This window comes from Oncorhynchus masou, chromosome 20 (genome assembly GCF_036934945.1).
Source record: "Oncorhynchus masou masou isolate Uvic2021 chromosome 20, UVic_Omas_1.1, whole genome shotgun sequence".
Taxonomy (NCBI): domain Eukaryota; kingdom Metazoa; phylum Chordata; class Actinopteri; order Salmoniformes; family Salmonidae; genus Oncorhynchus; species Oncorhynchus masou.
This window is the reverse complement of record NC_088231.1, coordinates 17,092,561-17,110,003: the sequence shown is the minus strand read 5'-3', so window position 1 is coordinate 17,110,003 and position 17,443 is coordinate 17,092,561. Positions and strand designations below refer to the sequence as shown.

At 43.2% G+C, this 17,443-nt stretch overlaps 1 protein-coding gene across 1 annotated transcript; it reads right to left on the bottom strand.

The window, feature by feature from the left end:
• Positions 1-990: 990 nt before the first annotated feature.
• On the bottom strand, positions 991-17,039 carry LOC135507050 (tetratricopeptide repeat protein 39B-like). The gene is made up of 18 exons (XM_064926573.1): positions 16,635-17,039; positions 9,277-9,317; positions 8,574-8,678; positions 8,169-8,300; positions 7,650-7,726; positions 6,437-6,566; positions 5,740-5,845; positions 5,422-5,487; positions 5,020-5,128; positions 4,411-4,478; positions 4,271-4,330; positions 3,850-4,011; positions 2,694-2,785; positions 2,362-2,482; positions 2,154-2,265; positions 1,877-1,994; positions 1,602-1,718; positions 991-1,506 (listed from the first exon to the last, which is right to left on the bottom strand). Exons 1-18 carry the CDS (start codon positions 16,665-16,667, stop codon positions 1,392-1,394), a joined length of 1,764 nt encoding a protein of 587 aa, XP_064782645.1. The 5' UTR covers positions 16,668-17,039; the 3' UTR covers positions 991-1,391.
• Between the last annotated feature and the right edge of the window lie 404 nt (positions 17,040-17,443).

The window sequence follows — 17,443 nt, the reverse complement described above, 5'->3', positions numbered from 1 at the left end:
TGTAATCTTAAACTTGTGCGCGGCTGCTCAGCCATGGAAACCAATTTCATGAAGCTCCTGGCGAACAGTTATTGTGCTGACCTTGCTTTCAGAGGCATTTTGGAACTCTGTAGTTTGTTGCTACTGAGGACAGACGATTTGTACGCGCTACATGCTTCAACTCACGGCGTCCCGTTATGTGAGTTTGTGTGGCCTACGACTTCACGGCTGAGCAGTTGTTGCTCCTAGACATTTCCACTTCACAATAACAGCACTTAGTTGACGAACTTGTTGGAAAGGTGGCATCTACGACGGTGCCACGTTGAAAGTCACTGAGCTCTTCAGTAAGGCCATTCTACTGCCAGTGTGTGTGAATGGAGATTGCATGGCGGTGTGCTCGATTTTATACACCGGTCAGCAACGGGTAGCTGAAATAGCCGAATCCACTAATTTGAAGATTGACCACATACTTTTGTTTGTATATATACACACACACAAACCACCTGAAACACATATCGGTTTGGAGTTTGATTGTACAGTAAACGCGCTATAACAACCTCTGATTTGGATACAGTACTGAATAGTAACAAAAAGCATCCTCTGAAAACTGACTGAACAGTTATAGTTTTCTGCGCAGACAACAGTAATGTGCAGTTTTGTAGGTGTGATGCGTTTTGTTATTGAGATCTGATAGTGACAAGTGGGCTCATTGTAGGATCTAATTGTGAGTGAAGACAGACAATTCATGCAAAAAAATCTAAATCTCATTCATCCATTCCAACAGTTTTATTTGTCGAAATCTTTTAGAGTAATCACTTAGTACAATGACAGGTAAAACTTCGCATTTCCAGTGCACCTTCATATGTGGATAATAAAGAACCATTTGTTCAAATGTAAATTATTTGGTTAAATTAGCAGAAAATTAAACAGAGTAGAATGTATTACAGATTACATTTACATTACATTTAAGTCATTTGGCAGACGCTCTTATCCAGAACATATTCACCTTATGACAGCATAATGTGTATAGAACATAAGTATAAGAGAACAGAAACCGTACAGGTACATGTCTTTACAGACTAAAATCAGAAGGCTAAACCCAAAACATTTAGGCCATATCCTAACTTAAGGTCCAAGTGTGTAGCTCACATGTTTCTTGTAAATCATGCATCGATTACAATAGAAGATTTGTGCTTAAAATGAGTTATACGCTCAAATCTCTAGTCATGAGTCGGCCCTACAGAAAAGACTCAAATTGTCATATTGCAACGTTTACATTTTAAGTGCAGGCTTTTTCTACCTGTACTATAATCAAGACTCTTTCAAGTCTGTACACCTCCATATCAAGGTAGAATGGAACCAAGATATTCAGCAATTCCTCGTTGGCAGTGGTGCCTTTGACCTTCACGTCCTCAAGCTGACGTGCGGTGGGGTGGAAGTTTGGCCACCGAGGTCCCCATTGTGTTAAGGGCAGCATGGATACGGAAGTGTAGCCTCGACTCCATGCTATAACCCTTGTAGTTCAGCCTGTAAACATCCAGATACGTCTTAATAACATTCCCTCTTCATCCAAGGCAGCAAACAATGCATCTAAAGTAGTGCTGGTTTCAATTGACACTTACTTGGCATTTTCTATGGTGGTGGTAGCCTTCCCCAAGTCTCCTTGCTGCTTGTAGAGAAGACCCAGTTCATACATGCTGTATGGCACAAGGTAGCAGTCATGCTTGATCCGGTTTTCACTGTCAAAACAAATCACCACAACAATCAGATTGTAAGAAAGCCAACAGATCTATTACATTTGGGTGCATCAATAGTCTTAGTGGATGGTGGGCTGCCCCCTGAGGAGCCACACAAACCACATTCCTCAGTGATCAGTGAATGGTGATAATAGCCTTACCTGGAGATGACGTGTGTGAAGCAGAGTTGGGCCTTGTCCAGATGGCCCAGGTGTCGCAGACACAGCCCCTTCAGCATCTGGACCATGCACTGGTCATCCACGTGGTACTCTGATGGATCTGGGAGAGGAAAGAAACTTGATTATTCTGTATTAGACAGGGGCTGACGGACCAGAAATCAGCCCTGGCATTTCTACCACACCTGACCATTTTTTCCCCCCTTGAGACCCCCACACCGTCCCATAGATTAGACCTAGAGCATTGTGAAGGTAAACTCACTTGGGTCATTCTTCAGTTGCTCCTCTGCTTTCTCGATAGTGACCAGAATGCTCTCTGTCAGTTCAGGCCTTTTGCCAACGATGGTGAAGCCATTCCAAACGTATATCATTTCCTGTCATGAGGAAAATGCATTTTAGACCTAAATACCACATTTTAAAAGTTCACGTATATTGCTTTGACTAAATAAATAAAAAAGAAGAGTTCTCACCACGGCAGGAATCACCAGCATCACTGGGGTTGCGGCGCTGTATCGCTGAGCCTTCTTCGCGGCGAACTTCTCTGTTGGGATAGACTTCCCTGCAATCCGTAGCCGCAGGCTCTCCACTTGCCTAGAAGACACACGAAAGTAGCCATAGCTATAAACCTTAACAACCCACCTTCCCTTTGTAATAGTGTCTTCTGTTCAGTTTATGATGTAAATATTACATTTATGCCATCCTGAAAATAGTCATCTTTTTTTGGTGTGGTCCTACTTTCTTTCAAGTTGTATAGTATCTTTGGGTGCCATACAAATAAAATATCTTTATTGACAACACATACCTGAACAACTGTTCCACATTCTCCCCAGTTTTCTTCACCTCCTCCTCTGACATCATGCTGAGGATGGAAGCTTTCTGGAACACGTAAACAGCCTGCCAGGAGAGAACAAAAGTCACAATGAATATGAGCCATCTGTACCCAAACCTCCAGGGACTATACCAGTTTTAGAACATGGGGGAGCTGTAAAGAGCAAGGAGGGAAGACCGTAAGGGATGGATAAAAACATTTTTTTAAAGTGTAGAAGGAGAGTTACTGGAAAAGGACCTTAATTTGTGACCGGGAAGTTAAATGGTTTTAGTTAGGCTGCTAGGGCAGCAGGTAGCCTAGCGGTTAGTGTTGGGCCAGTAACCGAAATGTCACTGGTTCATGTACACAAGGTGAAAAATCTATCGATGTCCACTTGATCCTAATCTGCACCAGAGGGCATCGTACCACTATGGCAGACCTTGTAAAATAACACATTTCACTGCACCTTTCCAGTGTCAACATCAACAAAAAGTGTGTGTACTATACCTGGGACCTCCATCCTAAATGTTTTAGTCAGGCTGCTACAGGTGTACTAAACCTGGGAACTCCATCCTAAATGTTTTAGTCAGGCTGCTACAGGTGTACTAAACCTGGGAACTCCATCCTAAATGTTTTAGTCAGGCTGCTACAGGTGTACTATACCTGGGACCTCCATCCTAAATGTTTTAGTCAGGCTGCTACAGGTGTACTATACCTGGGAACTCCATCCTAAATGTTTTAGTCAGGCAGCTACAGGTGTACTATACCTGGGACCTCCATCCTAAATGTTTTAGTCAGGCTGCTACAGGTGTACTATACCTGGGACCTCCATCCTAAATGTTTTAGTCAGGCTGCTACAGGTGTACTATACCTGGGACCTCCATCCTAAATGTTTTAGTCAGGCTGCTACAGGTGTACTAGGCTGCTACAGGTGTACTATACCTGGGACCTCCATCCTAAATGTTTTAGTCAGGCTGCTACAGGTGTACTATACCTGGGACCTCCATCCTAAATGTTTTAGTCAGGCTGCTACAGGTGTACTATACCTGGGACCTCCATCCTAAATGTTTTAGTCAGGCTGCTACAGGTGTACTATACCTGGGACCTCCATCCTAAATGTTTTAGTCAGGCTGCTACAGGTGTACTATACCTGGGACCACTTGCTCTCTTTGCAGAGAAGGTCTGCATACTGGTATGCCTCCAGCCAGTCCTGCTGGAAGGAGTAGGACCACATAAGCTCCCAGTAACACAGATGGTGGATCTGACGCCACTCCTGCTGCGCCGCGATGCACTCCAGGAACTTCTTCTGGGCCTGGCGGACAGATACACAAAACAAGGAGACATGGTTCTTGTTAGACAAAGGGGTCGATTTTATAACTTGTAACATAGCAGACAGGGTCATATTCATTAGGGCACAGCATAGCAAAATGCTTTGCAACAGAACACAAGCGTTTCTCATTGGACAAGTTTAGGAAGTTGCTCCCTAAGATGTTTTCTTCCATTTGGTACCTAATGAATACTACCCAGGAAAATGTATGAAGATGCCATTCTTAAAAAGGGAGATTACTCACAAATTCAAAGTTGCCCTTGAGCACAGCAATCCTGGCCTGGTAGAAGAGAATGAGGGCCCCCTAGAGAACAACCACAGTCGATGTTAACGGAGGAGAAGGGCAAGTGGGAAGACCTTGCAGGAGGGGGACTGTTCACTTACATTGGGGAACTTTTCAATGTAGGGCTCCAGAAGAACATCAGACTCTTCCAGGTTTGCCTCACCAGTACCTATAGAGAAGGAAAGACAAGGCATCAATCAACCCTAATGGCTGTTGTAAATTAAAACCCATTATCTAAGTATACATTTAAACAGGCAGTCCAATTTTGCCTGTCTTTTTCAATAATTCATCTTTTGTCCAATCATGTCAGTTGTTGAAAAATATTTGATGTGAAAAGACCTGATTGGTCAAAAGATAAATGAGTGGAAAAGAGATCACAAATGGGCTGCCTGTGTAAACACAGCCTAATAGGCCATACAAATGGATTAAATGCTCTTCACATAAGAAACCAGCTGAAGACAAAGTGACTTTGTAAAGAGTGACTGCGACAGTTGATGATCACAGTACTGTAGTAACAATTGAGCAGTTTAGCATCATCACCACCAGAGGACATCCTTTATCCTCAAAACTCCAGTGGCCTGTGTGGCATTTAAAGAGTAGGTCAAATGTTGCCCTTAGACACAGGTCTTGGGTCCTTTTTGGGTTTTCCCCAATTTAGGGTTATGGTAAGGTTTTGGGGAGGGAAAGCTGATCCTAGATCTGTACCTTACCCAGTATGACGCTGATGTAGAGGTGGTACATCAGGAGGCACAGAGTGCTGAGGATGGAGCGCAGGCTGTTGCTGGCTGCCCCCTCCCTCAGCTGGGACAGACCCACTTCCTGCACAACAAGCCTCTATCAACAACATCCACTTCATTGCATCATCATTGGCTTAATTATGAGACATAATGGGAAGTAAACTAAAGAAATGTTTCATTTCAAACATTTACAGATGTATTATTTTTTTACTTATGCAAGCACTCAGTTTTTGGGGGACAATAATTACTTTGAAGAAAAATAGACTCTCCACTCAGACTATCCAAGAGAAAAGGAGTATTTTGCAAGGCGACCGGTGTGTGATGCTGAATAGTCTGTCAGAGAGAGAAGTGGTGAGACTGCTCCTCGTCACCTACCCGGTCTCCAGAGAAACCCATCCACTCCAGTAGTCTGAGGACCTTGCTTGGCAAGAGAGACAAATACTGAAAGAGGAAAACCAAATGGTGAAGATAGTGACCTCAGCATCTGAGGACCACAAAACAAAAATCCCCCTTCCATGTCAAAGAAAAAAAACAGCCAATAGAAAATAACAATTCATAATTTTTGAGTTGAGAAAAAAACATTTGTAATCTTACATTTGACCGCTTTAGCAACTCTTATTAATCTGCCTGTCCTACCATCTTCTACCTCACCCATAACGCTGAAGCCGAAACACTAAACACCAACGCTCTTACCAAGTTAAATGAACCAATGCCCATGTTCACACCGCTCCTGAAGTGAGTTTGTGTGCTCATCTGGTCAGACTGGTTCTTTGCCATGGTTGACATAACATCACATTCCCTTGTAGAGAGGAGCCAAACAGGCAGTTGGTTATTTTATAAGGATCCACATTAGACATTGCTAATGAAGCAGCTACTCTTCCTGGGGTCCACACAAAACATGACATAATACAGAACATTCATAGACAACAGCAGCTCATGGACAGAATGACATATTGAACTATGAACTTGAGTACACTATCAACCATGCAAGATCTCCCAAAATACTTGACTCTCAAATGTGACCCTGCTAAAAATAATCACTGCTTGATAACATCTGATTCATTTCTTTCTAGTGCATCAATTCTGAGAACAGTCATTCATATACTGAAAGCACAGGAGGCTGGTGAGAGGATGGTAGAGGCGGCTAATAATAAACTGGAATGGAGTGAAAGGTATCAAAAGTATGGAAACCACGTTTGATGTGCTTGATACCATTCCAGCCATTACTTTGAGCCTGTCCTCCCCAATTAAGGTGTCACCAGCCACCTGTGGCTGGACTAACCAAACACGAAACATAATATCCTTTTCACATTATATCATCAACCAGTTCATGTGAAACCAGGCAAGACCAGGGTAAGTCGTGTGAAGAAAAAAAAAAAAAACTGCCCACTTGTAGATCAGAAAGCTGTTGCGGATCTTCATGCCTCCTTTGATGAAGCTGATCATGCTCTCGTCCAGAAAAGTGATTACAGCCGTCTGCAATAGCGTCTCAGCATAGCACAACTCCGCATGCATCTCCTCTGCAGCGGGCAAGGAGCAAAAAAAGAGAGATCCCTGTCAGTCAAAAGTCCAGAACAGACCCACACATTTAAACCAACGTGGATGTAGTACATGTAAACAGTGCATTCGGAAAGTATTCAGGACCCCTCCCCTTTTTCCACATTGTTATGTTGCCTTATTGTGAAATTTATTAAATACATTTGTCAATCTACACACACAATAACAGGTTTAGACATTTCTGCAGAACATAGAAATGTATTTACAAAAGTATTCAGAGCCTTTGCTATTGACCCTTTGAAATTGAGCTCAGGTTCATCCTGTTTCCATTGATAATCCTTGAGCTGTTTCTACAACTTGATTGGAGTCCACCTGTGGTAAATTCAATAGATGGGGCATGATTTGGAAAGGCACACACCTTTCTATAAAAGGTCCCACAGTTGACAGTGCATGTCAGAGCAAAAACCAAGCCATGAGGTCAAAGGAATTGTCCGATGAGCGCCAAAACAGGATTGTGTTGAGGCACATACCCAAGAAGAATCAAGGCTGTAATCGCTGCCAAAGGTGCTTCAACAAAGTACTGAGTAAAGGGTCTGAACATGTACGTAAACATGATTTTTTAATTTTTTAATTAGCGAACATTTCTAAAAACCTATTTTTGTTTTGTCATTACGAGGTATTGTGTGTGTAGATTGAAAAACAACTTAATACATTTTAGAATAACTTAACAAAATGTGGAAAAAGTAATGGTCTGAAAACTTTCCAAATAAACTATACTGTGCATAAAGTGGGGCAAAAAGTATTTAGTCAGCCACCAATTGTGCAAGTTCTCCCACTTAAAAAGATGAGGCCTGTAATTTTTTTTTTGCCCCACTGTATATTATAATTTTGCTACAGAAAATAGTATTTTAACCCCATCTGTGCTGGGCATCCTGAAGCATGACAACCCAAACAATAAACACATGAAATCAATCAAAAGGCCAGTCATGAAACATGTATATTTTAGTATGGATGACTCATACTACATGTATGGATGTCTAGATGTCGACATATTGAGATCATCCTTTATAACCTACAACCATCACGGAGATGGTAGCCAATCACACCTTCAGTTAAGTCGTCAGCTGGCTGCTTGTAAAACATCTCAGTGATGGCCTCCACCATGGTAGTCTTCTTCCGGAACCTGTGATGAGATAACGTACTGTGTTAAAGTTAGAATCCTTAGTTGCTACATCCACCTTTGGACAAAAATGTATGTACACTACGATTGATTCTTGAAGAATATAACACAGATAAATGCCTCATGAGCTTAGTTCAACTGTCATAACCAAATTTACATTTTGGGTTCTGATGGGGTAACTCCAATGTTTGCAAACTAACAGTCCTTGCATCATCCATTGTTGCATTACTCCAGGTCCATCCTTCAGCTTTTTACCAAAACAGAGGCAGGGTGTCCACAAAGCTATTGTTTCGATTCAAGACTCTAGCTCTAAGTCCTGCCATTGCCCAACAATATCTGAATATGACGTGTGAGATAAAGCTTCTTCAATGCATTGGCAATTGAAACTCTATAGAACGAGATGCCCTACATTCATGTCATTTCTATGAGAGAAGCAAAACCGTACATCTGGCACGTCTGCAGAGACTCCTTCAGAGAAGTCATGGCCTTTTCAACATCCTTGGGTTCAAAGGTCATGCCTGCCTGCATGGCCAGCATGCTGCTGTAGCCCACAGCGTGGTACATACTCTGGCTCCTCCTGAGAGAACATGACAAAGCCCTTCAGAAACAGAAGAAACTCGAGAAGCATTTTTATTGAGAAATGGATCCAATGTGATCAACCAATGAATATACACAGAAAGTGGGACAGTTTCTGGTAGCCAATTAGGACAATTTGTGTTGGCAATATTGCAGTAGAATACACTTTACCGAACAGGTCACCACCAATCACTATTAGAGACAGACATGAGCAGTTCATCTTAAAGCATGTAAAGCCTCAAGGCAAGCTATGATGAAGTTGACTGGGACATACCAGGGTCTGAGGAGATCCAAGGCGTCTGAGAACCGGTTGTTGAGGAAGAGGTCAAGGGCTTTGGCACTATCCTGCAACGCAGTCTCTAAATCCATCTGGGATTTCCTGGGAAGGGAAACAGAAGTGCAGATCAGGTCTAGTATTTCTCCAGTAATGTTCCACACATGGATGTCATTTCTAGAGTCCTGTCAAAATCAGCCAAAGGGTTACTCAAGTACTATTTGAGAAGGTTGGGTAACAAAATGTCCTAGGCGGCAAAGGTCATTTATTGGCGTAATAAAATAAAACTCACAACCCATGCGATTCCAAACTGTTCAAACCCCTCTTGCTGGCGTTGAGAATTTAGAAACTTTAAAAGCTACTTTCCTGTAATTCGACACTCTTCCATGTCTTGTGTGTTTATATGATACCAGGAGTCGAATCCCAACAGAGTTCCTAAAGAACTTGAGTCCACATTGACCCTGTTCTGGGTCCGGATTGCAGTCCACCAGTTGAGTATGGGGGCTATAGCAATCACAGCATGTGGCAGACCGTATTAAATATCTATTTAAACACAGAACACAATGTTGAATGTGTCTGCATCGGCTGAGACTTGTGCTGTAGGCATTAATACTGTAACTATGGTTACATAGCTCTTTTTACATAGAGGGAAGATCTAAATCAGTGTGTATCTTAGCATAGACTTGTGAAGTAGGAGACTTACATCTTATCAGGTACCAGGAGAAAGGGATCCTCTGGGTCCATCTGAAAGGAAATCAAGTTTATCAACTGCACAAGGAGCCATCATCAGTGCCTAGCCAAACTGCTAGCCCTTTGGTTGTGTTTATACAGGCAGACACATTTTCATACTTCTCTCCACTAACTGGTCTTTTGACCAATCCCATTGGAGCTTTTCACATCAGTTATTTTTCAGAGCTCTTTTTCAGAGCTGATCTTATTGGTCAATAGGCCAATTAGTGGCCAAATATAAGACATGGGATAAGTGTAAACGTAACCTCCTGAGAATCAATCGAAATACCATCGCAGTGAATTTATTTTTCTTCTTTGGTATAGCAGTGCATTTGTCACAGGATTCCCATTGGATAATTGAGTGTTGGGCCTCGTTCAAGTTCCTTAAGTGTATCCTTCCTTACCCTCTTCCCTGAGGTGTTTCTAATCAGTTACTACTTCAAAGGGAAGGCAATAACAAAGAAGTCCCTTACAATGAGGGTTTTATTAATCCTTGTTCACACTGCAGGCCTTTACACTCAAATCAGTTTTGCTTTTCAAATCCGCTTTGGAATACTGACTGTCCAAACCGCAAGTTACAAGTGACCAAATCGGATGGGTGTGTGTCCAGACTGCAGTCATTTGCTGACATGGCTATGATAGTTGTCATAGTAATGACGGGTGTGTGCGCAGTGGTGTAGGCTGATTGGTGGTGGTGCTCGTGGTTCCTATCACTCAGAAGTTATATAACAAGCTAAGGTGACAACAATGCCTGCCATGGACGTTTTCCAGGTGCTTGGAATACTCAATCAGTGTAAAGAAATGTTTAGAGCTTCAAAGAATAAGACAGTCCAACTTTCAAAATAGTTGACTGCTAGCCACAGTTGACTGCTAGCCTCAGCAGTCAACTAGCTAGCTGTTTAGCTCTCTGGCACACAAACTAATTTGTTTGTCAACAATTAACAAGCTAGTTAGCTACCACATGTTCTTGTCAAACTGTCGTAGCTCGCAAATAACAAGAAATGCAGAATAACAGTCTAAAAACCTTCAGGGCAAATAAATCAGATTTGACCGTTAAGACAAGTCACAGCGCCAGGAATCAGATTTGTACCGGACTTCAAACGACCTACAAAGGGGTTTGAAGCGGGTCTTGAAATAACCGATTCCATGTGCTTTTTGGCTGTTCAGAATGCAGGAAAAAGAAAAGACTCGTATCAGAAATGTAAAAAAAATGGATTTGAGTCATTTCAAACTGCCAACATGAACAAGGTTTAATACCCCAGGCCCCAGGTGAACCAGGTTACTGTTGATTGCATTCGTTTTGGAACTGTGCTGCTTCCTAGGCGTGAGCCCGGTGCCCCGTTTTGGCCGATGGCAAAGTTTTAAAACAAAAGTGACGAAGGTTAGCTCTTTACACTCATATCCATATACCGGTTCTGAAAAGCCAATTTTGACAAGTGTCACTGATAACTGAACTAAATGACTACCACCCCATAGCACTCACTTCTGTTATCATGAAGTGCACTGAGAGACTACTCAAGGATCATATCACTGCCACCTTACCAGCCACCCTAGACCGACTTCAGTTTGCATACCACCCCAACAGGGCCACAGGCGACGCAATCACCATCCCACTGCCCTATCTCATCTGGACAAAAGGAATACCTATGTAAGAATGCTGTTCATTGACTACAGCTCACCATTCAACACCATAGTACCCTCCAAACTCGACATCAAGCTTGAGGCCCTGGGTCTCAACCCTTCCCTGTGCAATTGGGTCCTGGACTTTGACGGGCCGCCCCCAGGTGATGACGGAAGGAAACAACATCTCCACTTGGCTGACCCTTAACACTGGGGTGACACAAGGGTGCGTGCTCAGCCCCCTCCTGTACTCCCTGTTCACCCACGATTGCGTGGCCATGCACGCCTCCAACTCAATCATCAAGTTTGCAGATGACAAAACAGTAGTGGCCTTGATTACCAACAACGAAGAGAGCCTATAGGGAGGAGGTGAGGGCACTCGGAGTGTGGTGTCAGGAAAACAACGTCAACAAAATAAAAAGGAGATGATCGTGGACTTCAGGAAACAGCAGAGGGAGCACCCCCCTATCCACATCGAAGGGACAGCAGTGGAGAAGGTGGAGATTTAAGTTCCTGGGCCTACACGTCACAGACACTGAAAAGGTCCACACACACAGAGAATTTGGTGAAGAAGGATCAACAGCACCTCTTCAACCTCAGGAGGCTGAAGAAATTTGGCTTGTCACCCAAACCCTGACAAACTTTTACAGAAGCACCATTGAGAGCATCCTGTTGGGCTGCATAACAGCCTGGTACGCCAACTGCACGCCCTCAACTGCAAGGCTCTCCAGAGGGTGGTGCGGTCTGCACAATGCATCACCAGGGGGCAGACTACCTGCCCTCCATGACACCTACAGCACCCGGTGTCACAGGAAGGCCAAAAAGATCATCAAGGACAACCACCACAACCATCACTGTCTGTTCATACCGCTATCATCCAGAAGGCGAGATCAGTCCAGGTGCATGAAAGCAGGGACCGAGAGACTGAAAAACAGCTTCTAAAACAGCCATCACTAACTCAGAGGCTGCTGCCTACATTGAGACCCAATCACTGGCCACTTTAATAGATGGATCACTAGTCACGTTAAATAATGTATACATACCTTACATTACTCATATCCTACACTGCTCAAAAAATAAAGGGAACACTAAAATAACACATCCTAGATCTGAATGAATGAAATTCTTATTAAATACTTTTCTTTACATAGTTGAATGTGCTAACAACAAAATCACAAATTATCAATGGAAATAAAATATATCAACCCATGGAGGTCTGGATTTGGAGTCACACTCAAAATTAAAGTGGAAAACCACACTACAGGCTGATCCAACTTTGATGTAATGTCCTTAAAACAAGTCAAAATGAGGCTCCAGGCACTTGTCATCTCCCGTCTGGATTACTGCAACTCGCTGTTGGCTGGGCTCCCTGCCTGTGCCATTAAACCCCTACAACTCATCCAGAACGCCGCAGCCCGTCTGGTGTTCAACCTTCCCAAGTTCTCTCACGTCACCCCGCTCCTCCGCTCTCCCACTGGCTTCCAGTTGAAGCTCGCATCCGCTACAAGACCATGGTGCTTGCCTGGAGCTGTGAGGGGAACGGCACCGCAGTACCTCCAGGCTCTGATCAGGCCCTACACCCAAGCAAGGGCACTGCGTTCATCCACCTCTGGCCTGCTCGCCTCCCTACCACTGAGGAAGTACAGTTCCCGCTCAGCCCAGTCAAAACTGTTCGCTGCTCTGGCCCCCCAATGGTGGAACAAACTCCCTCACGACGCCAGGACAGCGGAGTCAATCACCACCTTCCGGAGACACCTGAAACCCCACCTCTTCAAGGAATACCTAGGATAGGATAAGTAATCCTTCTCACCCCCCTCCCCCTTAATGATTTAGATGCACTATTGTAAAGTGGCTGTTCCACTGGATGTCCGAAGGTGAATTCACCAATTTGTAAGTCGCTCTGGATAAGAGCAAATGACTTAAATGTAAATGTTAAATGCTCAGTAGTGTGTGTGGCCTCCACGTGCCTGTATGACCTCCCTACAACGCCTGGGCATGCTCCTGATGAGGTGGCGGATGGTCTCCTGAGGGATCTCCTCCCAGACCTGAACTAAAGCATCCGCCAACGCCTGGACAGTCTGTGGTGCAATGTGGTGTTCGTGGATGGAGCAAGACATGATGTCCCAAATGTGCTCAATTGGATTTAGGTCTGGGGAACGGGCGGGCCAGTCCATAGCATCAATGCCTTCCTCTTGCAGGAACTGCTGACACACTCCAGCCACATGAGGTCTAGCATTGTCTTGCATTAGGAGGAACCCAGGGCCAACCGCACCAGCATATGGTCTCACAAGGGGTCTGAGGATCTCATCTCGGTACCTAATGGCAGTCAGGCTACCTCTGGCGAGCACATGGAGAGCTGTGCGGCCCACCAAAGAAATGCCACCCCACACCATGACTGACCCACCGCCAAACCGGTCATGCTGGAGGATGTTGCATTCAGCAGAACGTTCTCCACAGCGTCACCAGACTGTCACATGTGCTCAGTGTGAACCTGCTTTCATCTGTGAAGAGCACAGGGCGGCAGTGGCGAATTTGCCAATCTTGGTGTTCTCTGGCAAATGCCAAACGTTCTGCACGGTGTTGGGCTGTGAGCACAACCCCCACCTGTCGACGTCGGTCCCTCATACCACCCTCATGGAGTCTGTTTCTGACCGTTTGAGCAGACACATGCACATTTGTGGCCTGCTGGAGGTCATTTTGCAGGGCTCTGGGAGTGCTCCTCCTTGCACAAAGGCTGAAGTAGCGGTCCTGCTGCTGGGTTGTTGCCCTCCTACGGCCTCCTCCACATCTCCTGATGTACTGGCCTGTCTCCTGGTAGCGCCTCCATGCTCTGGACACTACGCTGACAGACGCAGCAAACCTTCTTGCCACAGCTCGCATTGATGTGCCATCCTGGATGAGCTGCACTACCTGAGCCACTTGTGTGGGTTGTAGACTCCGTCTCATGCTACCACTAGAGTGAAAGCACCGCCAGCATTCAAAAGTGACCAAAACATCAACCAGGAAGCATAGGAACGGAGAAGTGGTATGTGGTCACCACCTGCAGAACCACTACTTTATTGGGGGTGTCTTGCTAATTGCCTATAATTTCCACCTGTTGTCTATTCCATTTGCACAACAGCATGTGAAATTTATTGTCAATCAGTGTTGCTTTTTAAGTGTACAGTTTGATTTCACAGAAGTGTGATTGACTTGGAGTTACATTGTGTTTAAGTGTTCCATTTATTTTTTTGAGCAGTGTATGTATATACTGTACTTTATACCATCTACTGCTCCTTGCCTATGCTGATCGGACATCGCTCATTGATATACTTACATGTACATATTTTCATTCAGCCCTTTAGATGTGTGTATTCGGTAGTTGTTGGGGAATTGTTAGATTACTTAGATATTACTGCACTGTCAGAACTAGAAGAACAAGCATTTCTCTACACTCGCGTTAACATCTGCCAACCATGTGTATGTGACCAATAAGATTTGATTGAACATTGGGACACAGGGGCTGTACAGTAACATGCTCATAGAATTAGAATATCAGAATGGCCATCAATCTTCTTATGATAGAATAAATGTCAGTCATTTTGGTCAGGGAGTTGGTCAACCATCTTTGCCAGCGCTGTGATAATATACTGATTAAAAATATAAACGCAAACATGTAAAGTGTTGGTCCCATGTTTCATGAGCTGAAATAAAAGATACCATCAATGTTCCATTTGCACAAAAACCTTCTCAAATTTGAACACAAATGTGTTTACATGCCTGTTAGTGAGCATTTATCCCATTTACCAAGATAAATTGATCCATCTGACAGGTGTGGCATATCGAGAAGCTGATTAAAGAGCTTGATCATTACACAGGTGCACCTTGTGCTGGGGACACCAAAAGGCCACTGCAACATGTGCATTTCTGTCACACAACTCAATGCCACAGAGGTCTCAAGACTCGAGGGAGTGTGCAATCGGCATTCTAAGTGCAGGAGTGTCCACCAGAGCCTTTGCCTGATAATTTAATGTTAAGTTCTTTACCATAAGCCACAGCCAATGTCAAAACTCATTCTGATTGGATGGGCATGGCTCCCAAGTGGGTGGCCCCTGCCCAGTCATGTGAAATCCATAGATTATGGCCTAATGCATTTACTTCAATTTACTGATGTCCTTATATGAACTGTAACTCAGTAAAATCGTTAATTGTTGCATGTTGCCTTTATATTTTTGTTCAGTATATATGCACACCAAAATGACGATCTGCTTCTCTGAATTGCCTTGTGAAAGTTTAACACTGTAAGACTGTATTTAGTAACTTAACTAGCCATATTGGCAATAGAACACACTTTCAAATGCCCACCTGACCAGTTTGCAATTTAGTATGGACCTTTTTAGAATGCGTAAACAGTAATTGTGTGATGGCGGGGATGCAGGTTTGTGTTCCATAGAAAACAACTCAGCTTGCTCTAGTAGTTCCTCAACAGGACAGCTAGGAGAGCCCTATTGGTATGAAAATAAGCAACTGAACAACTTGCTATTTAGAGCATTTACCCAAAATGCATGTCTTGTTTTTGGCTTCAAAGACGATAACAATTGTAGGCTATAACAAATGTGCATTGTCACGCGCGATAATTGAGAATCCAAATAATGAATGCTTACCTAGTTGGGCAAACTTTTTTACTTCTTGCTGTAGGCCCACATCATGCTCTTCCTGCATCCCTACTTGTAGCCTACCTGACTCTGGTATAATGCACTTTCACCTCTCACTATCAGTCTTGCATGTGCATCTTCCTGAATTAATATGAGATATTTTAACAGATCAATCTCGCTGGTTTAACGCAAAATCATTTAGCTATAGTGGGGATGTAGGGCTGTTTTTGTAATAATGAGTTTATGAATGCATTTAATCTGTAACCTATAAACTGCATGGTTTCCCGACTTTTAGTGGGAGGACAACACACCATATCTAGAAAATATTAACTTATTTTAGAAATTGACTCCAATTTTACGTGGATATGGTGTTTATTCTATCAATAGATGCGCTTACAGCCCTTTCCAATGCCATCTCTCGCATAACGAATTTTACGACACAAAAATATCCTACCATGTCCAACGAACAAATTAGGCCTGTCTGCATGCATAAAATTGTACCGAAACCTATTTCCATCACAGCTGTCTTTGTTGATTTGTTTAGAAGGTGGCATATGACTTTAATAGCATAACAACTGGGGATGGAAACGTGGTTAGTAAAGCAGCCCACTTAATTGTTACCCAGAAATTATTTGATATTGAGATATAAAAAAGGCAACATTGGACCTTTAAAGAACAAAACAATGAAGCTATTAGGCAGCTTCGACCAAATTACACTTTCCAACTCTAAAGTAATGTGTATGATGCTATACAACAATTATATTGAATGCTTCTATAGAAAGTAGGATTTGGCCAACAACAACAAAAATGTTGGTCAGTCCCATGATAGCAGATTATTTTAGTGGACATACAAAATACCCCCAAAAAATTATCACAATTTTATCCATAGAAGGGTCCTTTGGAAGAAGGACTGTTGCCATATATTTGACACCGTTATTGAAATGTAACCACTTTCAAATTCATGGACAGATCTACAAAGACTAAATCTGTAATGTTGACTGATGATCAACCTTTAAATAAAATGTAGGCCTATTGAACATTCAAATAAAAATAAGTAAAAAGGCTAAAAACGTCTTACCTTTTGGATGTTCCCATTCTTCACGTGAGCCATGTTCGATAGGTCAGGAATTATTATAAAATAAAGAAAACGTATTTATAAATACATTGGGGGGAATAGGTCTAAAAGATAACAGTTGTTGAAAGAAAGAATAGTTCTCTCTGAATTTAGACGAAAAAAAATAGCTATTGGGCTTTGGAGTTAATCTTTCACCAGAAGGAAGAGAATTTGCCCATTTGACACCTTTATAAAATAGCCTACCAAATTATGCATGGTGGGGTTACATAATCAAGGACACACCCACCTAAATTGCAGGGCTCCGGAGTGGCGCAGCCGTCTAAGGCACTGCATCTCATTGCAAGAGGCGTCACTATAGTACCTGAGTCGAAACAAGGCTGTATCAAATCCGGCCGTGAATGGTGGTCCGATAGGACGGCGCACAATTGGCCCAGAATTAGTTCTTAACTGACTTGCCTAGTTAAATAAAGGTTAAATACAAATAAAAAATGCAAAACGCAGCCCCACAATTAGCCTTTATTGGAGAAGGGGTTCGATTCATCTCGCCCGGGCACCCGTTTAGGCGTGTTTTTGCTCGGCTGAAAGTTGATTTGCATTCGATTTGGAACCTGGCTGCCCCACTCTGTTTTATGGCGAAGTCGGCGCAATGCAAAAGTGACGTAATTAAGCACGTGTATAAATGTATTAGGATTCTGTGATTGCTTTGGATAAAAACGCTTTATCTGCCCTCCCAATGAAAACTAGTCATGGAAAGAGATGTATGTTTCTGGACGGTGCACTATGTTGACAAAATTACCGAGCAGCACAGATTA

What these genes read in the sequence shown, in the direction of transcription:
- LOC135507050 (XM_064926573.1), bottom strand. Translation starts at nt 16,667, where the DNA reads ATGGCTCACGTGAAGAATGGGAACATCCAAAAG. An exon ending in AGCTGACGACTTAACTGAAG is followed by an intron (nt 6,567 to 7,649) that starts GTGTGATTGGCT and finishes TGCCCGCTGCAG; the next exon opens with AGGAGATGCATGCGGAGTTG. An exon ending in CTACATCAGCGTCATACTGG is followed by an intron (nt 4,479 to 5,019) that starts GTAAGGTACAGA and finishes CCTTCTCTATAG; the next exon opens with GTACTGGTGAGGCAAACCTG.